We start from the raw sequence: 27203 nt of genomic DNA on the forward strand, positions 1-27203 counted from the left end.
CCTAGGGGCAATATAGAGTGTCCAATCAGCCTACCATGTATGTCTTTGGAATGTGGGAGGAACCGGAGTACCCAGAGAAAACCCACGCAGAAAATGCAAACTCCACACAGTTGGACCGACCTGGATTTGAACCCACGTCCCCCACTGTGAGGCCGATGCGCTATTCACTGAGCCGCCGGGCCGCATGGTGACTTTGTCACATCACAGAATATACAATTGTCATTCAATGACACCAAGTTTTGCTATTTCAAAATTAAGTAAAATATTCCTTTACTTTAGAATCCCACCTGAAGGGGGTACCATGTATGCAGTGAGGCACATCCTAGTGGGTCTCCTCTCATCTCATTTTATAAACCGCTTTATCCTTATTAAGGAGGTTGTGGGGGTGCTGGAGCGAATCCGAGCTGTCTACGGGCCAGAGGCGGGGGGCACCCTGAATCGGTGGCCAGCTGATTGCATGGCACAAGGAGACGGAAAACCATACACACTCACACCCATACCTAGAGGCAATTTAGAGTGTCCATTCAGCCTACCATGCATGTCTCTGGAATGTGGGAGGAACCGGAGTACCCGGAGGAAACCCACGCAGGGGAAGAGCACATGCAAACTCCACACAGATGGAAATAACCTGGATTGGAACCCAGGACTATTCCAGTGAGTAAATTGTATATTTTTTCTTTATTTTCCATACCACTTATACTCACTCACAAGGGGCGTGGGGGCTGCTAGAGCCTATGCTAGTTAACTTTAGGTGGGGGATATCCTGAAATAGTTGCCAGCCAATCAAATGTCATTGCAGTCAAATAAAACTTTTCAAAAAAGCCCACTCTGGGCACCAGACAGGGGAGGGGACACAATGAATTGGTGGCCAGCCTGTATTGAACAAGGAGACGGACAACCACTCACATTCACTCATACTCATACCCTGCATGTTTTTGAGGTGTGGGAGGAAACTGAAATGCAGTCGATCGAACCTACGATCATAGATCTGTGAGGATGACACATTTCCTCAAAACATTCACTTCCTTTACGTTAAGTTTTTGGTGTGCAGGGAAGCAGGGAAAGATAAGGGAATATGGAGACTAACAAGTTCTTTATTAAACATAAACTTGTTCTCCAAAAATAAAACCTTAGAAACAAAGCCCAATAAAAAGTACCAAATTAACAACTTTAAGAAACCTGAAAAATGTGGAAACAACAGGTGAACACAATGGACAATTTCAAGGACAAGTCACAAAGGAGAAGATCCAGAACTACCAAAAACCAAACAAAAGCCCCAAAGACCTACTTACCTAACAGATGCCAACATGATCGCATGCCAACTCAAGTGTAGAGGTCATTTTGCACCCGCCTGGAGATTCAGGAGACAGTAAACTCGTGATGGAGGTCACCGCAAATTAGTGATAATAGCAGGAAAGCACAGCAAATGCAAAGCTATGGATAAAAATGCAACCCATAACCTGCGGCAAGGGGTGCTGTCAGGCTGAAGGAGTTCTATCTGCCTTTTCAGCCCACAGGACTCAGAACGCAGTTGATGTGTGGTGCCTGGCCAAGCGGCCTGTGGCTCTGGTGTTATCTGAAGCAAAAACCTTGCCATGAGAATAGTTTGTTGAGACCATGGAGATCAACTTCCTCTGACTGGCTTCAAGGAAATGTTGGTCCACCATCCGATGTCTGAGTAGAAAAAAGCAGTGCGTCATCAACACAGTGTATAGTGGAGATGGTTTGCTGCTGACCTTGCTTTCGGATGTTGTGAAATGGTAGGCCAAATACTTTGAAGAGTTCCTTAGCTCCACTGACATGCCTTCCCATGAGGAAGAAGAGCCTAGGGAGTCAGAGACGATCTCTAGGGTTGAAGTCACTAAGGTGGTTAAAAACTCCTAGGTAGCAAGGCCTCGGGGTTGGATGAGAGCCATCCGGAGTTTCTAAAAGTTCTGGATGGTGTGGGGTCTTGGTTGACACACCTCTGCAACATTACGTGGAGATCGGGGACAGTGCCTCTGAATTGGCAGACAGTGAAAAGGGGAACCGAATGGTGTGCTCCAATTAAAGGGGAATCACACTCCTCGTGGGAGTTCGCCCAACCAGTCTACATTTGCTTTGTGGACTTGGAGAAGGCATTCAACTGGTCACGTTCCGTGTACCCGGCAGTAAGTCAGATCCCTTTCCAGTGGGAGTGAAACTCCACCAGGGCTGCCCTATGTCACCGATATTGTTCATAACTTTTATGAACAGAATATTTAGACGCTGTCGCGACGTTAGGGCTTTCCCTTTTGATGGCCTCAGAACTGCATCCATGGTTTTTACAGATGGTCTTATTCTCTTGGCTTAATCAGGTTGTGATCACTTAACCCTAACCTTCTCATTTGAACAATTCACAACCCAGTCTGAAGTCAGGATGAGAATCAGCACCTACAGATCTGAGACCATGGTGGTAGTCGGAAAAATATGGTATGACCTCTCCAGGTCAAGGATGAGGCCCTTCTTCAAGAGAAGTGGTTTAAATATCTTGAGGTCTTGGAGCAGAGGCGCTGCTCCTCTGCATCGAGAGGAGCCAGATGATTCGGCATCTGATTCCCTGGTCAAGGTTTCCGGGCACATCTGAACAGGAGGCCAACCTAGGGCACACTGAGGAATGCCATGGATCCTCCCGAAACAGCTGGATGAAGTTGGTGGGAAGAGGAAAGTCTGGCATTTTCTGATTAAGCTGCAGCACCCGTGACCGGACCTCGGATAAGTGGAATAAGATTAAGATTTTAAGTACATCTTTAAAAACTTGTAAGGCAGAAGAAAACATCTCCTCTGAGCACAAGCCACACACTAAAAACAAAACAGATATTCCTGGAAGTGTCTTCATCTTGATTTCTTTTATCTTTAATGTTTAAATTGGTTAAACATCGTCCAACTCATTTGAAATAAATCCTGAATAAAAGTACTTTCCATATGAGCCCAAGTGATTAATATGAGAAAAAATTTATTGTCCAATCAACTGTTGGCAAAGGGGCTTATCGAATCAATTTCTATTAAAAATATATGTGCAATCCTACATCTTAACTTGAGAGTAATTAATTAACACTTTAATATTGTTGCCAATCATTTTAACATTTTCTTTCAAAATGTAACAGTATTTTAAACATATATACATTTATACTTTCTCCCCAATTCTTTTCAAGGTACAACGGAAGAAGAAAAACAGGGATACCTTACCCCTCCGTTACTTAAGTTCTCCCGCAGTCTCTCAATGCCAGATACATCAGAGGATATTCCTCCTCCCCCAGCAATTTCACCCCCTTCGCCACCTGCTTATAACTCACCTGCTGGCTCAACACCCAAGGGTTACAATACCACAAGACCCACCTTCACCCAGAACTCACCTAATGCAGTGACGACTATTTCTAGAACCTCTGATGTTGGTACATTGAGGCGGGGCTATCGCAGACAGAGTTCAGAGCATTTTGAGAGCCCACGCATGCGTGGGCGCACAACAGTGCCTGAAAATCCTTACTCTGAGATAGGTAGTAAGAATTTGTATGTGCCAACAAAACCCGCTCGAAGGAAGGGTATGCTTGTAAAACAGTCAAATGTTGAAGACAGTCCAGAAAAAACGTGTCATACGGCCGCAAACCTCTCAGCCCCAGCTTCCATGCCTACCACACCTGTTGAGCGAACATGCTCGTCAATCCCCATTCCTACCATCATTGTCAAGGAACCTTCCACCAGTAGTAGTGGAAAGAGCAGCCAGGGTAGCAGTATGGAGATCGAGCCAACAACTCCAGAACACCCATCTCTGATGACACATGTTGGCGGGAGTGGTGGTCTGCGACCAGAAGACCTGATGTCGCTAAGCAACCCATTTGCGGCAGCCATTGCTGGTGCCGTGCGTGACCGTGAGAAAAGGCTTGAGGCAAAAAAATATTCTATTGCCTTCCAGTCGATTGATATTGGAGATGATGACCTTATTGATCCTACCCCGATGCCTCGTCTTCGGCAGTCAAAGTCCATCGATGAGGGCATGTTTGGGAGTGATGAGCGACTCCGAAGGATGATGGCTCCACCAGTGCACCTTGGACCTCCTGTTGGTGGAGGAAGTGGAAACATGACAGATTTTAATACTCCAGAGCCCACAGTGGTTAGGGAGCCTCTAAACACGAAAACAGGTCAATGTCTCAATCTAGACAGTCCCGTTAGTCTCCCAGCCACTCCCCCAAAGAGCCACTATCGGGCCAATGGAACCTACCTTCACCCTGTTACAGGGAAACCTCTGGACCCTAATTCTCCTCTTGCTTTGGCTCTTGCAGCTCGTGACCGAGCAATGAAGGAACAACAAAATCATCAAAATACACAAAAAAATCTCCCTCAGATTTTGCAAAGTCCCAAAAATGAAGCTCAGTCCCTCCCCTTGCAGACAAGCCATAAACCAGACCTCAACCAGCCACTCTTCATTGATACCAAGTTGCGGTCTGGGATTGAGACAAGTTTTGCTGCAATCTCGTCAGCAACCATGGGGCGTCCAGGGCGAGGTGGCTTGCGGAGGCAAATGACTCAGCAAAAATATGAGTGTCATGTGGCCCAGGAGGAACGACAGAACCAGACAGTTGAGGAGAGGAACAGTTCAACAGGAGATGTGGCAGACACACCTAAATCAACTGGACTGTTGATGGTTCATACAAGTACAGAAGCAAGCAACAAGGTAAATAACCAGGAGTTGGAGGGGCAGGATAGCAACAGGCCATCTGAGCTGAAAGACCCAAATCAACCTGATCCTCGCATTGGCCCTACATTGTCTATAATTCCCCAGCCCTCCTCAACACGAAGACGTAGTGTTCCTTTAGGTGAGTCCCTGGATGAACCTGCGAAACTACCCTTCCGGATACCCCCTCCTCCTCTGGCGTCAGTTGACATTGATGAGGATTTTGACTACGTAGAGCCACTCCCACCTCCTCTAGAGTTTGCAAACAGTATTGACATCCCCGATGACCAGGCTACTGCCATTGCACAAATGCTTCAGCAACAGAGGAGAAATGGGGGGCCTCTGCTACCCTCATACAATATTCATGGCCCTCCACTTGTTACTGATCAACACAAACGGGTAACGAACAGTATGCCCCCTTCATATCCTCCTCCTCCACCAGATCAAGAGGCTGGAATAGGGGACTCTGGTATTGAAGAGGTAGATAGCCGCAGCAGTGGAGACCCTCAGCACATGGAGACCACTAGCACCGTGTCAAGCATCTCTACTCTTTCATCAGAGGGAGGATTCTGCGACACCACCCTGGAAAGCCTATATGCTGCTGCGGATAGCCATTCTTTTATGGTGGATAGGCCCCCTGTACCACCCAAGCCCAAAGCCAAATCAGTCATCAACAAATCATTTTGCCATGATGCACTAATTGAAGAACCACCGGAATCGTATGGTTCACCAGCTCAGGCGCCTTCTGCTCATACTTCATCTTTTGAACCTCCGAGGACACCCACTCAAAGGACATCCAAACTATGGGGTGATCAACCCCCTGAGCTTCATAGCCCTCCATTTACACAAGACATCAAGAACACAGTTATCACAGAGTTAAGCTCTATTCTTCAAAACATGAATCGAGATAAGCCACCCAAATCAGGAAATAGCCTCGACTCCCCCATAGGAAACCAAGGAGCTTTTGGAACAAGGTAAAAGATGACTCATTTATTTCTCTTTTGACTGAAAACTTAAGTGTCATTGCTTAGGTGCACTTATTTCTTAATCTGCCTTTTTTCAGGCTGTTTTTAAAGCAATGTTGTATAATACATTATAATACAGTCATACCTTTACTGACGAAATTAATTCGTTGCTGAACTCTTCGTAACTACAAAAAATCGTAAGTAGATTACATTACATTATATGTAAATTCTCTAATGCGTTTCATCGTCCTCGCACAACTACCAACTAAACCCTAAAATTGGTCAACGTGTCCCAATTTTGTAAGAAAGATGTGAGAAACACACAAAACGAGAGACAATTATCTTAAAATCATTTATTAATATCACAAAATTAATAACATGTACAGTGGTACCCCGAGATACGAGCTTAATTTGTTCCGGGACTGAGCTCGTATGTCGATATTCTCGTAACTCGGACGAACGTTTCCCATTGAAATGAACTAAAAACTAATTAATTAGTTCCAACCCTCTGAAAAAACACCAATAACAGGATATTGGATTGGAATTTTTTTCTTTCTTTGATTCGCCAAATATTAACAAAGTATCACATAACTAGTGGTTTAATATTACTAAAATGTGTTTAATAGAACTCAATTAGATGGATTTCGCGGAGGGTAGAGAGAGGGTCATAGAGAGGGTGGGTGGTGGTGGGGGAGACTTTTTGCACTGGTGAATCGTGATATAACAAACGAATTTGGGGTTGGCTGTTTGCCCCGCCTCCAAACTGACTTTCACGATTGATGTCCTGTTTGCTTTTGTATTCCCTTCAAAATATTCCGAAAATGATGCGCACAAATGTCATCACAACAGGATAACGCACGACCACTTGCCAACGAGAAGTAATATAAACTCCTCGTATTAGCAATCGCTCTGCCATTCGCGCTGAGTGACGGGAAAAAAACACTGAAGAAAATGCAACGCTCCGCCCAGTGTCGTAGATATTGTTACATACAAAAGAGATGCGGCATAAAAGACATGTCATCTCTCGGCCACTTGGCTTTCTCGTATCTCGAAATTTCTCTCGTATGTCGAGATAATTATTTGCTCGAAATTTTACTCCCGAATTGCTCGTATGTCGAGGTACCACTGTATATATACAAAATCTACCCGTGTTGAAATGCATGGGAACAAGAGAAAGCAACCGGGATGCAACATCGAGATAGCACACAAACATGAACACACATTTAATAAACACCATTAAGAATTCAAACAACAACATTAATGAACAACAAACATTAATGTTTTGTGATTTATTTGAAATGTAATTTTACACCCATTTTATAAATGCGTATAGGTTCTTACCTGCTTCTGCAGTGCTGGTTGACAAACAGTTTGGAAAAAAAAACTGTACAAAGACGAGACCTTTGACAACTTTTAATAATGTTTCTAACATGCACAAGACCAACGTTGTCAGAGTGGGCACGACTCATTAACACTTTTTCAGGATGTTTTTTCCACGATGTTGGAAAGTTCGTTTCTCCCCCGTTTTTTTCTGATCTGTGTTGTTGCACTGGTGGCAGCTTTCTCCTTGGCTGCCTTCTCATTGTATTCCTTGTGTATTGCAAATTGTTGCATTTTGAATTGAATGATATTATTGTCATTATACAACTCATGCTCCGTAGACCGTCTGTTCAGGATGTTTTTCCACAGAGTCCAAGTCCTCCTCGGCTGCCTTGTTGAATTCCTCGTGTATTGCCGAGCGTTGCATTTACTAATGCATCCATTTTGGTGCACATCAACCACCTAACTCGTCAACATCCTTATTGAATTGAATGCTTTTATTGTCATTATAGAAGTATGAAATTTCGAAGCTTTCACCACATAGTGCACAAATAAGAGCAGACGGACAGATAAATCAATACATAAATAGTCCATGTTAGGTCATCAGACTGAAGCGGGCTCGTTCGGTCTAAAGTCCAGGATGAGTTCTATGGTTGGTTTTGGAGATGTTAGCACCAGGTCGCAACACTCGCTGAGTCTATGGATGCACCAACAAACAAGCAGACACAACCAATATATAGTACGGAAAAATAATCATTAAATAATCAATAAATAAGTAATAAATAAGTAGTCCAAGCAGAGTGGGCTTGTGTGTATATATATATATATATATATATATATATATATATATATATATATATATATATATATATATATATATATATATATATATATATATATATATATATATATATATATATATATATATATATATATATATATATATATATATATATATATATATATATATATATACACACACACATACATATATATATACACATATACATATATATATATATATATATATATATATATATATATATATATATATATATATATATATATATATATATATATATATATATATATATATATATATATATATATATATATATATATATATATATATATATATATATATATATATATATATATATATATATATATATATATATATATATATATGTGTGTGAAAAATTAATAGAAAAGAAATTAGACATTTTTGTATTATTTTTTTTATGGATGACATTGGCTCAACATCAGAGAATAAATATATATATATATATATATATATATATATATATATAGTGACAGATTGGTTTTCCAATCCATGAATCTCATGTGTGCCGAAGTGAAGATCGTGATCACAAATCAGATAATCTGTTACTTCACTAATGATTTGCAAATCCTTGTCAGTCTTCATTCAATTGAATTCACTGAAAAGACCCTAACACAGAACATTCACTGTTACGACTTTAATTCCTGCAACTTTCAGTTGCTAATACATGAGTATGTTTAGCATACGTACATCTTCTTTACCTTTTTGTAGTACTTGAATTGCATTGTCCCTTACGCCACATTTACAGGATTTACAAAAGACACATATCATCTTTGTAAATCCTTGACCTTTCCTGTTTCTTAATTGATTTCCTCAGATTCTCTGAACCTGTAGATTAGAGGTGATCAATAGGCAGATCACAATCTACCAGTAGCTCGCCAAGGTATTATTGGTAGATCGGCTGATAATAAGATTTGATTCAGTCTGTGTTTTTCCTTAACTAGACTATTATGAATTTGACATCTCTGCATTAAGCTAGCGCATAAATTGGGAGTGGATTTTAACTCCAATTCCCTCTCGCTCGCATATATATTTATATACTTTACAAAAGGCTCTAATAGGAGGCATTTCAACATATATAGAGGGGAAGTTGAATCCTTGAAAAGTAGATCTTGGAGTAAAAAAATGTTAACACCCCTGCTGAGTATGGACCGTACCTGATGAAATCATTTTCTTACAATTGTAGGAATGTCTTCAAACTTGGGCTTATGTTGTTGTTCACAAAGTTGTAAATCAGAGCCCTTTAAGTCGTTTTTATCATGCTTGATCATGACAGTAAGTTTTTTTTAACCCTTCTCACCAGGAGAATATACAAAACTGATGTTTTTTTCCAAACTTGCAGACAATGTTGCCTCAAAATTTCACATGTCTGGGCCTACAGACAAACTCCCTGAGCACAATGAGGACCAGTGTAAGCAACACCATAATTGCCCGCTATGGGCACACACCAGTATCACACCTATCATAAGAAGGTGCATTTGTACTAACCATAAATGATCTAGTCGCAATAAAATTTAATAATTTATATATAGAAATAAAACATCTTACTAAACAACATTTTACCTTTTTTTTCACGACTATGCTTCTCACTTTTCATTCTCATTCAAATAACTTTTCTGCTTAATATGTCATTTGAGATAGTGAAGCTTCAAATCGATATGCAATATTTTTTCATCGGAAAACTTGCTTACAACTTTAGCTTCCCTGCATGTTTTGCAGAGGAGACCTTTCTCACCCGATTTCACTGTTGCTTCTTCTATGTGCACATACTCCGACAGCCATTCCATTTCAAAAGAACCACACTTCGTTTTTACTTTGTCTTGTTGAGTGGCTCTGCCAAGGCCCAGTCGTTTCGCCATGATTTTATCTGAAATTACCATTTCTTGTCATTTGTCAGTGACAGGCTGCCACTCTGATTTGCTTTGCAAAATGGCCCTGAAAAAAAAATGTAATGTCTATTTTTGTACAATTCAGGTTGGATTTTATTTTTTGTGTTGCATATGTTTGCAGTGCGCTGAAAAAAACGAGAGAAGTACGCAATTGCGCAAGCACACAGCTTAGACTCTAAGCTGTGTGCTTGCGCAATTGCGTACTTCTCTCGCCTTAGAGACATCAAATTCAAAAATGCTATTTGCACCTCTAAACAAACACACACTCACTCATACACAATACAAAATAAAGTTCAAAAGTTTAAACATTTAGATACTTTCAGTATGAAAAATTAATAGAAAAGAAATTAGACATTTTTGTATTATTTTTTTTATGGATGACATTGGCTCAACATCAGAGAATAAATATTTTTAGCAACTCTCACACCACACTGCTGAAAAAACTAAAATATTTTAAGCTTTACACTTTATCTTTCTATGGGCACTAGTTAGATGTGAACTAGTTGTGTTTACAGCTTGGTGAGAGAGCATTCCATGCCTGGGATAGTAAAAAAAATCAGGTAAAAATTAAGTGTATCCCGGAGGTACAGCAATGATGTTTAGCGTCAACTTCGAAATAGCTCATTTTAAGTAGATCTGCAAGTTTTTAATGGAGTTAAGTTATCCTCGGCTTTGTGTCTGTCAATTAAATTTTCTTTGACCAGACTGGGAGGGATAAGATATTTAAATAAGGACCCAGAAGTTATTAAAAAAAAATTGTGAAAGCAATCAAGCATGTCTGGGAAACGTCCACTGTTCTCATTGGTAGTTTGGAACCTTTATTGTCAGATGATTTTATGGTTTCTATAATTAGGAAGGATTGTTACACTGCCTTGAAGACTTTTTTTTTCTCATTTGTTGAGGCGTGTTTGATTTTAGTGGAAAAAAAGGTGTGCAATTGGTTAAACTAAAAGTCTGAGATATCCATATTCTGCTCAGTCTATATTTTGTGTTGAAATCGCAAATGGCATTATGTTACAATAAATCGTTCCTATTTCGATATTGTCATTAAGAGTAAGACTCTTATTCTCATCACAGTTATAGCAATAGACAACACCAAGTGTAAAGGTTGGTTGCATATATTACATTGGTACTTCTACTTGCGAATGCTTCAACACACGAGACACTTTGAAAGGTAAATTATTGTTCCAAGATATGAAAATTTGTCCGAGTTATGAAATATCAAAAAAGCAGCGGCGGTCCGTGAATTTTCTTGCGACGCCTTCACCTATGTCTGAATCAATCCAACTCTCAAAAATATGTTATGCCTATAAGATGTTTATTGCCACTACAGCTCCAACACAAAAAAAATCATCAATAATAACCTCAAACAATTGAAAAATTATTTAGAAATATAGCAATATTTTACTCACCGAGAATCCTTTTTACTTGTACACAATATCTATCCTCCTTTCTTTCCTCCTTCTAATACTGAAAGTCGAGCCTATCTTGTCGTATTTCTGGCAAATGTTTTGATTCGATTTAATGCTGAAAATGTTCGTTCCCGGTTGTGACAGGCATACTTGCTTTGGAGTTGTAGGACCTTTCTTGGTGATGTCCTGCTTTTTTTCTTGAAAAGTCTGTCTTGAAAATGGCTTTGACAGTAAATGTGCAAAAAAAAACAATTTCTTCTCCTCCTTCAGACATTGCGAGTTGACAAAACCACAATTAAATCAACACAACAATATATTTGCTTGTGCAGCTTGCTCCAGATACAGTTTGGTAGCTTTGGCTCGTCCACTCTGTCAGTAGCCAATCATAGTTGGTGAAAGCGATGACGTATCTCTACGCCTGCGAGAAGGCCTTGGTCTCACCAAATCAAATTCTGATTGGTTAAAGCAACAGTCTTTTTGACACATGCTTAATGCAACAGAGCATGCAGAACTGATTGTGAAGGCCTTGAGGCAAATTTCTGACCCCGGCAACAAATAATGGCTGAAATGTGATTAGTTAAATGCTTCAATATGAAAACACACATCTGGAAGCAGTGCAACCAGGTGGAAAAGTAATGAAAGGACACAAACAGACAAATTGGAAATTATTTAATAAGTATTCATGGACAGAATATAATTAACACCAGTCTGTGATTCAGATATTTCTTAGGCCAGCAGAGAAGCCCTTGAAGGCCCTAATGGCAAAAAAGAGGCATAACATAAATATAAGATGGAAACAGCAATCATTGCATGGTCACTTGTGGCACACTCATTCATTCAGCATAACTCATGGCCAAATTTAAAACTCTTTTCTGTCAGGGTGCCATTACGCACCCATCAACCATTGTGCCCACAAATGCACCATGAGGAGCATCACGTGGGCACATATCATTGTGTGAGTGACCACAGAGAGAAAGCAAGAGTAAGCGATCGCGCGAGCAAGAGAGAGAGAAAGAGAGAGAGATTTGAGCTTGACCAACCCCATCAGTGATTGCATGTTTGAACTGAGGTGCGTTTTGTTTTAATTTTTGTTTGGTTCGATGTTCATTCATTCATCAGTCACAGGGGATGCTGGAACCAACCCTAACTAACTACGGGCGCAAGGCAGGGGAAACCCTAAATCTGTGGCCTGCCACTCTCATAGCACAACGAGACAGAAAACCATTCATGCTCACACATACCTTGGAGCAATGTCAGTCACTAGGCCACCTTGGTCCAGTGTTATGTTCAAATCTTAATGGTTCAATAAATAGTTTTCTTCTATTTTAGCAATTTTTTTGCATTCATATTTGATACAAATTGGTACACTTATAATTTTAAAGGATTTGTATTGAGTAGTATTAAAGATTGTGGAATGAATTACGTTAATTCAATCTTAAATATGACACGAAAAATCCAGTCATTCATTTTCTGAACTGTTTTATCTTCACTAGGGTCATGGGGGGTGCTGGAGCCTCATCCCAGCTGACTTGGGGCACCAGGCGTGGGACACCCTGAATTGGTGGCCGGCCAATCGTAGGGTGAGAGGAGACGGACAACCATTCACGCTCACACTCATACCTACTGGCAATTTAAAGTGTTGAACCAGCCTACCATGCATGTTTTTCGAATGTGGGTGTAAACCAGAGTGCCTTGAAAAAACCCATGAAAGCCCGGGGAGAACATACAAACTCCACACAGGAGATCGAACCCAGTAGCCGAGAATTGTGAGGTCAACGTGCTAACTACTCATCCGCCAAGCCGCCTATGGAAAAACTTCTGGAATGAATTACTTTAGTGAATAGCACTTTATTCTAGTATACAAGTCTCACATTTCTTTAGACATTTGATAACAGAGAAAAAAAAAACATAAACACAAAATCATTTACAAGCAAAGTCATTGTTTGACGAACATGACAGGTTTCTTTACCTTATCAATTTGTTGTCTTTCTCCGTCTAAGAGAAAGCCTGGGTCCATTTAAGCTTTTTTTTTTCAAATAGCCAAGCATTGCAGAGTGCAGAACCAACGCGTGGAGAGTAAGCAGCGCAAGCTAAGATACAATATATTTGATGGGTTAAATTAGAAATACTCTTTAAAAATGCCTGACAACAGCCATATTTTGTGTACTTTTGGAGAAATATTGGCTTTTATTTACATTTTTCTCTACTATTACCCGTCATAAAAATGAAATTCTGTCTCTTTTCACTTTATTAAACGAGATTGTTTTTCCTCTGCGTTGCACATGAGCAATTTGTTTTTAATCACTTTAATGTATGACAAAATTAGTCAGAAGATTATAAAATTTTAAGAAGTGGGATATTTGTTTTGTGAAATAGTTCCTTAGCTCCATCAGCTTGTGTTTTTATAACCTCACATCTCACTATGGGGGGGATAAAAAGCCAAATGAATAATTCAATGGTGTCATGCATTTTGTATGGAAAGTCCATCGCTCATTGGAGAGATGTAGAAAGCAGGGGGAAAGGAGATCTTTGCTTTGGGCACCTATTTTTTTCCGTTTCACTAAACAGAGTTATACATCAAAATGGTCCTATGATTTTTTGTTAATTACAGTGTAATGCCCAGCAGCTGCTTATAAGCCCTGCCTTGCATCACTCCATTCACGCTTCATACCACATTCTATTATGTTAACCTCATTTGCATCATCTGTGTCTGTTGACCTCATGCTTTGTACTCATTTCATTTGCAGATCATCTCCATTTTCTCAAGTTTCCCATTGTTCCTTCATCTCTTGTTTCTTCATGTTCCCCAAGTTCACCCTCGCAGGTAGGATTCATCAGCTTTTACCTTGCCGCAGTAATCTTTCCATTGATGTATTAATTCTTATCTTCAGCATAGTACATGGATTTTACCATGTCAGTTTGATGTCATCATTGTCAGAGAGGTTATGTTAGATGTTCTAAATTGAATCAAAAGAAATATTATTCAAGTTTGTTGCAGTTCACTGACAGTTCTTTCTGAATGATAAATTTCGGTTTGATACCAGTAAATATTATGGTTCGATTCACTTTGCATTGTATTACAACAGGTAACAAACATATTACTGTCTGTTAGTTATGCTCTGATTACTCTGATCGTTCACCAGTTTGCGGCTTGAGTACCTCACATTTTTTTTATTTTAAGTATCAAAAAAGTTCATAAAAATGCCCGAATCCACCCTGAAACTCTCAAGCGGAAGACAGGAGAGGAAAATGGTGGTAAAAATGGTGGTGAAAAATGGCGGAAGTCAGAGCACCGTTTCTTCTACGACACTGAAAAGGGTGGCACTCATCAGAGAAGAAGTGAAATTTCACAGTAGAAGAATGGCGCGCCGAATATTACAAACAAGCAAAAAGGACGTTCCTTTTCTTCGGATTACCATGTTGGCCTGAATATAAGAAGATCCCCTCTTTTTCATGTCTCAAATCGCAAACAGACTTTATGAACACTATTGTCTTGTTTTTATACAGAAAATAATTACAGTAAATCTGTAACAAATTATAACTATATATTCAAGAGTCTTGAAACAAATCTGAATCCAGAAAACCATTGTGATAAAGTAATGCAAACTAATTTAAACTTGAGCGTCGCTGAGATCTGTCATGTCAAAACTTTACTCTTCACAAACATCATCTTCTTCTCTGTGATCAGTGTCACTGTCCTCACTCCAATCCTCTGGCTCCTCCCATAGCACGTCAAACGTACCGTCGGCACCTGAATCTTTCCAGTCGGTGCCACTATGTGTATTTGTTTTGCAGATTGTCATTGAATGGTTTGTTGACTACAACGTCCAACACTTGCAGCTGACTTGTCATTCCTACGGATTGATTACCAAGTCACTGTTCACTGCCTTCACTTGTTTTTTTACTGGCTGAGACAACCGTCCAAAAAAATCCAAAATCAGCATGTTCCTCTTTTATCTGAGTCCCCCAAGCGGTCCGCCCCACACAACTTTGAGCTGGTCTACTACAAATTCCATTTCCATCCAGCCCCTTTGCATAGCACATACAATTGCCAGCTGGCATTGCCTCCTTAGGTACTATCTTATGTTTTAAAATGACATACGGAGTGAGTTTGGTTCTCTCTGCGAGGCAGGATAACATGACTGTAACGTGCCTCTTCTCATTTCCAGTGGATTTTCAAGTAAAAAAATTCTCACCTCTGTTGTGTACAGTGACAGGTATACACAGCTCTAGTTCTGCAGGCTCTGCTGCAAACAAACAAGCGTCGATAAGACTGTTGCTTTAATCAATCAGAATTTGATTTGGTGACACCAAGGCCTTCTCGCAGGCGTAGGGATATGTCATTGCCTTCACGAAGGCATAGGGATACGTCATCGCTTTCACCAACTATGATTGGCTAGTGATAGAGTGGACTAACCAGAGCTACCAAACTGTATCTGGAGCGAGCTGCACAAGCAAATATATTGTTGTGTTGATTTAACAGCGGTTTTGTCAACCCCCAATGTCTGAAGGAGGAGAAAACAAGGATTCCTTAGCAGATTTACTGTCAAAGCCATTTTCAAGACGGACTTTTCATGAAAAAAAACTGTACATCATTAAGAAAGGTCGGACGACTCCAAAGCAAGCAAGCCTGTCACAACCGGGAACGAACATTTTCAGCACTAAATCAAATACGAACGTACGCCAGAAATACGACAGGACAGGCTCACCTTAAAGCATTAGATTCGATGCCGATGGAAAAGAAGGAGGAAAGAAAGGAGGATGGATATTGTGTACAGTTAAAAAGGAATTTTGGTGAGTAAAAAATGGCTCTATTCCTAAATAATATTTCAATTGTATGAAGCTATCATTTATGATTTTTTGTGTCGCAGCTGTAGCTGCAGTAGAGGTTTTATAGCCATAAAAGGGTTGGATTGATTCCGATAGCTGAAGGCGCCACTAGAATATTCACGGACCGCCACTGATTTGTAATATACATTTGTTACATTATTAAAACGCTTTTCTTATTTTGGTTTGTTCCTGTTGGGTATGGGTGTCCAAACCTTTTCCTCAAGGGATGCAGAGCCACCTTGAAATCTTTTCACTTTCATTTCTCAAACATGATGATAAACAGTATCCTGATCCCTCAAATATCATGGTGAATGTAGACCAAACATGGCCACAATAAATGAAAAACCGCGAAGTAGGATCACCCCCATTGTTACTACCAAAATCCATGTGACACTCGCAATCGGAAGCCACTCCCCGTCTTCCCCTTGCTAGTAAGAAAACTCAGTACCCATGGAAAAAATGGCGGGCAGCTGGCAGTGGCCGTCATTTTTATCTAAAAATAGAGCAGCGCCGGAAGCCTCTGTAAGGTGGATTTTTACCAGAAATGCGAGCCCCGTGCGACGTTATGGCATACGCCATAAAGATGACTAAAACTAAAACAGAACTCAGTCAGCGAAGTCCGGGAGCCTCATGTGCAAAAGTGCAAGCTCTGGATGATGTTACGGCCTGACGCCATTGGCCTTGTCCGAAAATAGAGCACTTTAGCTGGCGAGGATAGCGGGATGCTGGGGTGGAAGTTGAGATTGCATTTAAGTCCGGGCACTGGCCTGACGTTGTTGCACTTATCTGAAAATAGAGCACCCTGGATGCCTAATTGACCGTTAGATGGTACCAAGGAGCGAAGTGGTAGTTTAATCCCTCTAATATCACTGTTTATGTAGACCAGACATGGCCCCAATGAACGAAAAACCACAAAGTATGATAAGGAATTTCTACCACGGTACATGTATACACGCCTTTACAGAAATACAAGTACGCAAGTACAATTATCAAAAAATATATATTTATTAAATATTTCAGCCTTTTCAATTTCAAAATATATATTGTAGTAGATGCTCTTTTTGTGTGTGCTGTGATGAACAGCTACGACAGCTTCTTCTATTGGCAAATTTAATTCTCTCAAGTGGACAGAAGAAGGAACAAATTTGATTCTAAGACAATATTATGTATATGAAGATTATTATATTCACTGATTTATGCCCTTTTAAATCAATCATTAAAATTATATTAATTCATCCAAAATCATTTTGTAAACTCTAAAAATATATAAAAATATTTTCTGTTTTCCACTTTAATATGGAACATAATTATAAAGGACATTTTCCCTTACTAAGAAAAAAAAGCTCAAATAACATTGTTTTGGATCTATAAAAAAACGATATAATAATATTAAAAATATTATATCTAAAATGGTCCGGTCCATGTGAAATCAAGTTGACGTTAAATCGGCCCGCGAACCAACCCGAGTCTGACACCCTTGATTTAGACCAGTGGTCTCAAACCGGTTCCACATAGGGCCGCAGTGGGTCCTGGTTTTTGTTCCAACCGATCCAGTGCCGACATTTTAACCAATCAGGTGTTTTTAAAATAAGTAGCACCTGACTCTAATTAACTGATTGCACTTGCAAAAGGTATCCTTGTTGCGTTGGAATGAAAACCTGCACCCACTGCGGCCCTTTGAGGACCGGTTTGAGACCACTGATTTAGACAATACAGACCAGTCCGGGCCCTTCTCCCTACATCCTTCAGTGGCTTCTGGGTTGGAGAGAGAGCCTGCTCCCAAGAAAAATCCACTTTTAAGACCATATGCAAATGAACAAGTGGGTGTAACTCAAATCATGTCCTGTTCTAAAGAGATGAGTTGGGGGGGAAAAGGTGTGAACTTCCCTTGGTCATGACAACAGCCAGGAACAGAAAAAACATTCCATCCCCTTTTGGGCCCCACTGCTTGGGTAACCGAATTACTAGTTATGTAAAAGCATAAACCACAGACATCCTGTCTCCAAACCAAAAGATAGTGTTGAGTGAAAGTCTGTTGATGGTTCAATCGTGTGTTCATCCAAATGGTCCAAGAGGTAAATAATGGAAAGAGAGGCAGAAATGTGACAACTTGTCGAGTTTAGTAAACATAGTGTGATGTGATGATCAACGGGATACAAACAATGGCTTCTCATTGAGGGTCTACAGCAGGGGTAGGGAACCTATGGCTCGGAAGCCATGTGTGGCTCTTTTGATGGGTATATATGGCTCTCCGCGAACATGTGTGGTAAAGCATGTGACTCGCTGGTGTGAGACCTAAGTCCCGGACGCACCAACAAGAGTGTCACGGCAGCACTGTGGCGCCGAGACTATCTCTAGCGCCTTTTTAAATCATGTTTTTTTTCATTAGATTCTTCTGCATTCATACTCTCATTGATACTCATTGATTAGCAACAGTGAAATAATGTTCTCAAAAGAATTCAGACTTTTTTTGACTTTCAAAGTGATGAAATGAATAATAAATGCTCACATTTTCATGTATTTAAACTTTTAAATTTTGAGTATGGCTCTAAAGGAATAATGTTTGAAAATATGAATTGTTTATGGCTCTCTTCGTCAAAAAGGTTCCCGACCCCTGGTGTAGAGGGAAAGAAGAGGTGAGCTTATGTATGGGAGGCTAATGGTTATTTACACTTCTTGACTCAACCCTGTAGACAGCTGGGGAGCCAATGACGCTGTGATTATTGGATGTTTTGCTGATGGTGATGCACACTGGGCAGAGTTCTGTACACCAAGTGTTTTTATGGTACTGAACTTTCTTATGCCTTCAAATGCACCCTTCAATAGATAAGAACCTGCAGATAGATAGACATCATTTGAAAGGACTACTCACAGTGAAAATAGTTGATATAAATCCAAAAAACTGGTTAATGGGAGTTTTAGTCCAAGTCCTTGAAAAGGGTCCCCCCCCTTTTCAGCAAGGTAAAGCTTGGCATTTGGGATGAAACTGTTGGTGAAGCCTTTCGAGATCCAAGCTTTTTGGTAGCTCATCCAGTAAACAGGCAGCAGGGCTTTGTTCTTATTTGTATTAAGTTCATTTTGTCTTCTTGTGGCCATGTCTGGTCTACATCATCCACATTATTTAAGGGATTACTGTACTCGCCTGACTAAGCGTGGGATCGTAACAACCTAAAAAACAAATAACAAAACAACCTAAAACACCAATGTCTGTAATAAACAAATCAGACAAAACATAGGCTGTGTTCTTGTATTTTTAAATCATGAGGAGGGTTGAACTTGTTAATTATGGCTGGCTTTATCATGAAGGCAGCCAGCGGCATCCCCACACTTGTGAACCCTGGAATTTTCAGTTCATTTTTGAATAAAAATGTCCGTGAAGGCATCGCTGCCTGTTATAACCGGGTCGCGGGGCGGACCCCACTTGCCGCCGGCATGCACGATCGAATTGCCAGGACATACCGCCGGAATACACCGCTGGTTCGCCATAGCTCCACTTTTCAGCAGTGTCAACATCTACAACGGATGTATGGATGTATGGATGTATGGATGTATGGATGTATGGATGTATGGATGTATGGATGTATGGATGTATGGATGTATGGATGTATGGATGTATGGATGTATGGATGTATGTATGTGTGTGTGTGTGTGTGTGTGTGTGTGTGTGTGTGTGTGTGTGTGTGTGTTGTGTGTGTGTGTGTGTGTGTGTGTGTGTGTGTGTGTGTGTGTGTGTGAGTGTGTGTGTGTGTGTGTGTGGGTGGGTGGGTGGGTGGGTGGGTGGGTTTTTGGGTGGGTGGGTGGGTGGTTGGGTGTTTGGGTGGGTGGGTGGGTGGGTGGGTGGGTGGGTGGGCGGGTGGGCGGGTGGGTGGGTTTGGGTGGGTGGGTGGGTGGGTGGGTGGGTGGATGGATGGATGGATGGATGGATGGATGGATGGATGGATGGATGGATGGATGGATGGATGGATGGATGGATGGATGGATGGATGGATGGATGGATGGATGGATGGATGGATGGATGGATGGATGGATGGATGGATGGATGGATGGATGAGTGGATGGATGAGTGGATGGATGGATGAGTGGATGGACGAATGAAAGGACGGACGAACGGATGGACAGGTTTCTGGGTGGGGTGATGGTTGGTTGAGTCGGTGTGTGGATGGATTGGTGGATGACATGAAGCTGAATTATTATTCATATCTCCCTGACCCCATGTTACCACTCAATAATAATTCAAGGGATAATTTTTAAGTAATCAGAAAAAGATTACTATGAATTAATAAAATAAGTATAAAAACAATGTATACAAGGACTTACTCTGACACTTTCAAATGTGAGAGTCAACTGAATAAGAGAGAGAGAATGGGCAGCTGTACATATACTGTAACATCACAGAACCCGAAAGAATAACATCAACATTTTTGGTGTTAATTAACTGAGGGGACATTGCTCACTCAAAAATACGCTAATATACGCTAATACGATAATATGCTTATGTGACTATGTGTCTTAAGTTATTCAGCTAGTTGTAGGTAATGTTAGCTCATTGGTCAGTGAATAATTAACATAGATATCCTGTGATCTTTCACCAATTTGTGGCTTCAGTACATCGCAATTTTTTTATATTAAGTTTAAAGTTTATAAAAATGTCAAATTTCCCACTGAAACTCGCAAGCGGAAGACAGGGAATACAAAAATGGTGGAAGTCTTCACCCCTGAATTGGGTGGCATTCAGCACTGAAGAAAAAGCCATATTTCACCACAAAAGAAGGATTATATAAAAAGGCCAACATCTTTACTTCCATCTTTTTGCGACTTAATTTCCCTTCGCACTCGATACTTGTGGAGAAACACTACGCCGAGCCTATTACAGCTTTGTTTTTATATTCAGTTGCCATTGAAAATGCCTCCTAAGCATCCTGGGCCATGCAAAGGATCCAATGAAGAAGAAGAAGAAGAAACGAGACATGATGAGAGTGACCGAGGAAAAGTGACGTTGCTATGCTAAAGGGTATAACACGCCATTGTGGCAAAAAATGTATCTACTGTGTGTTTTACCAAGAAAGAGGAAGCGAACCTTTGGAAGACGGGCACAACATCTTTTTCCAAGAACAATAAGAGAGTGGTAACCACTCTGAATGAAAATGAACCGACATTATGAGGGATTTACATCATAGATAAGTAAAACTGGCATGACAAGGGGACGTCAACACAGGAGTGCAGAAGAAGGTTAGCGGACAATGACGACGATGAGAATGAAGGTTTTCCCTCTCCAGGAAATGTTGAATATGGCACGCAGTTTGCAACAACTGGTCCAGGAGATTGATAACAACATGGTTGGAGCCATTGAATTTTGCAATTGTCTTGACAGTGTCATGTCTTTGAACGAAAGCACATTTGTACAAGAAAAGAAACGGCGGTCGCCATGTTCCTTGTGCGCTGACAACCTCTCCCAGAAAGAAGCTCCTCCTGAAAAGTTCCCATACGGCTCCTCCTGAAGATTCTATCAATGATCCAAGGCCTCTCGAGTCTGACGAAGAGGACTTGGACTAAAGCTCACAATTACCTGTTTTGTTTTGTTTTTTTTAAATCAAGGGGAGATGAACTATTTCCATTGTGAGTACAGTCCTTGAAGTAATTATTATTTTTTATTTATTGATTATCTTTGGATATTAATACATTACAGTCTCCATATGCCTCTAACTGTGATATTTAATAAATATTGATTAATGTACTTCTGTACATGTATTTTCATTTAGTTGTGAAAACATGTATTATGGTATGTAGTAACAACAGGAGTGATCGTTTTTCGCAGTTTTTCGATTATCGCAGCCATGTCTGGTCTATATTATCCGCGATATTCGATAGATTACTATAAATCACAGTATACCTGCTCAAATTGTGCCATTTCTAGTAGGGAATAATATTGTCGTATGCACCATTAAACTATAGAACTTGAAATGTTTTGATGCATTAGATTCATGTTAGGGGGAGGGGGTGCTGTATTCAGACATATGAGAGTAAACACTTAATGCCACAATTTTAATAAGTGTGGTGTAATGGAATGAATCATGAATACTTCATAGTGAATTGGGGCTTTTGATGGCTTTTATATCAATCTGCCTACTACAGAGTTATGAACACTTTCTTCTGATAGGGCTGATTGGTTAAAAAAAACATTTTTGGATTAGTTCATAAAGTTAGAACACCTCCAATTAGATTGCAATGCTTGGTTGAACCATGCATTATAATTAGAACTGAACAAACCTTGTTAAAATTAAATACTTTGTGGGGGTAATCCTATCTCATGAAGATAAGATGATTATGATGAACAACCCGATTCCTTGTATACTTATATAAACCATATTTTTCAATTTAAATGATTTTTCCCCAATATGTTCCCTTAAAGTGAGAAAACAATCAAAACTGCTATACTATAAGTCTAGTTGTACTTTTCTGTGTCTGTTGTTTGGCTGGCAACAAATTCAAAGTATAGTCTGCCTACCTGCCAAAGTTTGGGAGGATAGACTTCAGCACCCCTGCTACCATTGTGAGGATAAGTGGAATGAAAAATGAATCAATTTATAAGGGTATGTTGTCTGATCTGAAAAGTTGAGTGATGTCACTGTCAGCTGGTCTGATGAACAAGATGTAAGCCTTTAAGATAACCACACATGTTAGACATCCTCTTAGAATCAAACAATTGCTCGTAATCTGCTTTCGTTTGTTGCTTTGAAACATTTGTGTCGTTGTATAAGCGTATAAACTCGCTGACTTATTGGCTGTGTTGTCAATGTTCCGCCTCCATGGTGTGAGAAAGAGGAGAGGTATGCTAGGTCTTCAGCAAAAATATAAGAATGTCCGCAGATAGGGAAAATCCTGTCATATGAAATGGAAAGGGTATTGGCACTCCTGCCTTTGTGACTGTCAAACAGATGGCAACATAGACACAAAGAAGATGACCTAGATTCACACACATGGCCAGCCTCTTGCGCACTTGCTTTTTTTTTTTTAAGCACGTCTCGCTTCATCATCACTCGCTATTGTGCACAATCCTCCGCTCTCGTTCTTCTTCCTCACTGTACCGGAATGAACCTCGGGAGCAGCGGTAGCATCCCTTTTGTTTTTGCTCTTCGGAGCTTTTTTCTCTTTCTATCTTTTTTCCTATCTCTTAGCCATCCAGATTAAATGTGTTGGTTGTACCCATTGAAGAAATGGTTGCCATGCAACCAGCTGATGAGAGCAGCCTTGGAGTCTGCAATGATGTCAGACTGAGTTGGAGGGACATTTGTGCACGTGTTAGCGAGAGCGTGAGGATGGCATGCCTAACCCACAGGAGAGTTCAACATCATTTTATTCAGGTCACGCGCTACGATGCTTTAGTAGACTACCATTACGTAACCGAGCAAAGCCAAGTCAGAACGTGTTGCTTGCGTGCGTGTGTGTGTGTGTGTGTGCATGTGTTCGGGTGTGCAGGGTTGTGTCTCTATGTACATAGAAGAGAAAGCTCTAGCATCAATAATTAAAATACTGCATGTGTTGCACCCTGCATTTTCATGACTTGAAACACAGGAATGTGTGATTAGTTGTTCTCCTCAATCCAATCTTTTACTGTAATTATCAGACAAAAAAACATAATATACAATTACATATGTATATATATATATATATATATATATATATATATATATATATATATATATATATATATATATATATATATATATATATATATATATATATATATATATATATATATATATATATATACATACATACATACATACATACATACATACATATATATATACATATATATACATACTGTAATTATCACACAAAAAACAGAATATACAATTACATATATATATATAGATATAGATATATATATATAGATATATATATATATATATATATATATATATATATATATATATATATATATATATATATATATATATATATATATATATATATATATATATATATATATATACACACACACACACATATATACATAGATTGTTGTTTTCTTAACTTTTCAGCAGGGCAACCAATGAAATCTCAATAACAGCTTCCTTTGCCACGAACGTCATACCCTCTGCACATAATTCTAACAGGAATGGCGGCCAAAGGTAGCGTGCTAAATGCTATTCCATGTGCGTGACTCGAGACTCGCACATTCACGCACACACATCAAAAGTAAATAAACATTACTAAACATTATCTTCTTTCTCAAATGCTTAACAGTGTATCTTGCAAACCACAAACTCAACCGGCCTCTACAAAAACAGCATACCTTGAAACACGGAGAAATAATCACACAGTGATTAGTTATTGTCCTTAATCCAACTTTTACTGTAATGAGGAAAATCTCCCGTGTTTGCCTAGCTATGTGCCGATACATCAATAATCGAATACCGATACAGACTTAAACATATTACTCGTGCTATTTGGATCAAGGCATCAATAATCGAACACTGATAAACATCCAATCCAGAACTAGTTGTACATCACACATGCAATCGTTAATAACTTGAACACTTTAGCATGTCACACATGTCCCTGTTCAGCAATGAGTGTGTGAAGCTGCCTGTGCAAGTAAGAAGCAAGGAGTCGTAAAACCTGTAGCTATTGTGGAAGCAAGGTATTCCACCATCATAACAATCCAACTCTCCAGACGCACCTTATGGAGAAGCACTAGCAATTTCGTCATAAGTAGCTGGGTATGAGGACAATTAGGCTTTTGTCGATTCAATGATGATAACAAAGTCTATGTCCGATTATTATTGTTATTATTTCGCACCTATACAAAAAGACTACTCCACAGGTACAATTATTAAGAGGTGTATTGATTCATAATTACTGTTAGAGGCAAATGAAAAGACTGCAATGTGTTCATATATAATATCTAAATATAATCTATAAATATTTAATACTTTAAGTATTGTACTCAATGTGGAAATAGTTCCTCTCCTCTTGATTTAAATAATACTAAAAATAAAAATACATCTTTTTGAGAGCTTTAGTCCAAGTCCTTTTCGTCAGATTAATTGATGGAATCTTCAGGAGGTGCCATAAGTAAGAGGTTTTCAGGAGGAACGTGGCGACCGCCAATGGCCAAATTCAATGGCTCCAAGCCTGTTGTTATCAATCTCCTGGACCCGTTGTTCCAAACTGTTTGCCATATTGAAGGTCTTCTGCAGAACAAAGACCACATTCTTCATTCTCATCCTTGTCATTGTCCGCTCCCTATTCTTACGCACTTCTGTGTTGACGTCCTCTCGTCATGCCATCTTCACTTATCTACGATGTAAATCCCTTATAATGTTGGTTAATTTTTTTTATCCATAATGGTTAACACTCACCAAGTCTCCTTGGAAAAGGATATTGTTCAAATGTTTGACTCTTTGTTAGGTTCATTAATAATTACCCTCGTTCGTAATTATCAATAACTGCAGGCAGACATCTTATTCAATTATTGACATTTAATTAAATAGAATGGATTACGGATAAAACCTCAGAGGGGAGATTCAGCAAGCCAGAGTTTCTCCTACAACTTCCGAACGTCTCATCGAATAGACATTTTCGTATGACTCTTATTGCCATGAATCAAAACAATTTACACAGTTGTTGATCATTTCATCACGTATGAGTAAAAACAACATCTGGAACTACAATAACAATCAAAGTATTTTACCAATAACAAGGCAGGAGACTAGACCAAACAACATTTGGATTAGAACAATTATGCCTTCCCTTGACCTAAGAATCATATAACAATTACATAAAGAAAAACCCGAAGTGCGTCACGAGGTAACACTGAGAATAATAAGAGAATGATTTAACAAAGAAATGACTTAATACAACTATATTTATAATAGTAATACAGAATAAACCCAACACTCTTCTTTCTTGGTAAATCCACAGTAGATGCATGTATTCTACAATGGTGTGTTACGCCTTTAACATGTATCAACGTTCCTTTTTAGTCACTGTCAGCATGTCTCATTTTTCCCTGGCTCATTGGATGCTAGCACGCTTAGGAAGGCAACTCAAAATCCAAATAGGCTCAGCATAGTCTTTGTCCACAGGTGATGTGCACGATGGGAAATTCACTCGCAAGAAAAAAGGAGAAGGCAAGATGCCGTCTTTCTCAGATTTTTTATATAATTTCTCTTCTACAGTGAAAGACGGCTTCTTCTTCCGTGCTAAGTGCCACCCAATTCAGCGCCAAAGAAGAAGAAGCTAATTTTGTTGTGGGTGTGTCCATTCATATTGGAAAAAACGTATAAATGTAACACGTCATCATCTGTAGTAACGTATTGCAGAAATACAGAGGGGTGAAGGCCGTGACACTTTTGTGGAACTTTTTGAGGATTATATGCTACCAGAGCCAACTTTTTTTTCAAAACCTGACAGCTTTAGGTAGATCGTATTCTTATCCAGAAATGAATGGGTTGAAAATCAGAATGGGGCAGTTCACGCAAAAACAATTTGATACCCGTGATTCATACAATCAACAAAATTGACATGGCAGCGTAGCTACAGACTGCCATAATCTGATAATGCTAATATAAATATTGTTACATTAGTCAGCACCAATGATTTAAATGCCTTGTACAAATTCATAACATTTAAAATCTTAAAACAAACAATGTTTTTCAAGAAGGTTCAGGATCAGGCGTAACTCTAGGGCAGCTAGTTTATTGAGGAAACGTAAAGTGCTCGAGAAGAATGAAAGTAGTTCGTATAGCAGAAGGCAGACAGATGGCAGAGACTTGTCAGTTCAATAATGTATTATGTTCTTCTGTGCCTCCAATCTTCTGTGTATGTCTTCATATATGATGTTTATCACGTTTTATGTTGTTTCAAATGTCAATATCTCGTCACTCCTCCATGAAATCTTGTTTAGAAGCAGCCTTTAAAATTGCCCAACCCCATCCAGCACGTTGCCATGCACCTCAAATAACTCAGTTGCATTTGTGCATAATTACTTAGTCCTTTTCATTTCCCCTCAGGCTTTTCCATATGTTCCAGACAGGGAAGTGCCATATCTAGGGTAAATTTAGCAAGCTGCTGGTACAAATGAAAAAAAAATTGTCCATTTGAAGGTCAGATGTGGCCTGTTTTCTGCCCAGAGTCATAGATTAGTATCGAAGCGCTTTCAGTACCTTGAAGCCCAGTAATACAAGAGGAGGCCTACCAATTAGCCTCGTTTGCCCTGATCGAGAGACAAAATTGGGGGCAATAAAA

General features: G+C 39.6%; 1 protein-coding gene across 1 annotated transcript in view; it reads left to right on the forward strand.

Annotated features, from left to right (window-relative positions):
- LOC144194256 (SH3 and multiple ankyrin repeat domains protein 2-like) overlaps positions 1-27203 on the forward strand; it is a 95166-nt gene that overhangs the window by 64655 nt on the left and 3308 nt on the right. The window contains exon 14 of the mRNA XM_077713185.1: positions 3174-5664. Coding sequence (XP_077569311.1) covers positions 3174-5664 — 2491 coding nt within the window. The remainder of the gene's footprint in view (positions 1-3173; positions 5665-27203) is intronic.

This window comes from Stigmatopora nigra, chromosome 3 (assembly GCF_051989575.1).
Source record: "Stigmatopora nigra isolate UIUO_SnigA chromosome 3, RoL_Snig_1.1, whole genome shotgun sequence".
NCBI classification, from domain to species: Eukaryota; Metazoa; Chordata; class Actinopteri; order Syngnathiformes; family Syngnathidae; genus Stigmatopora; species Stigmatopora nigra.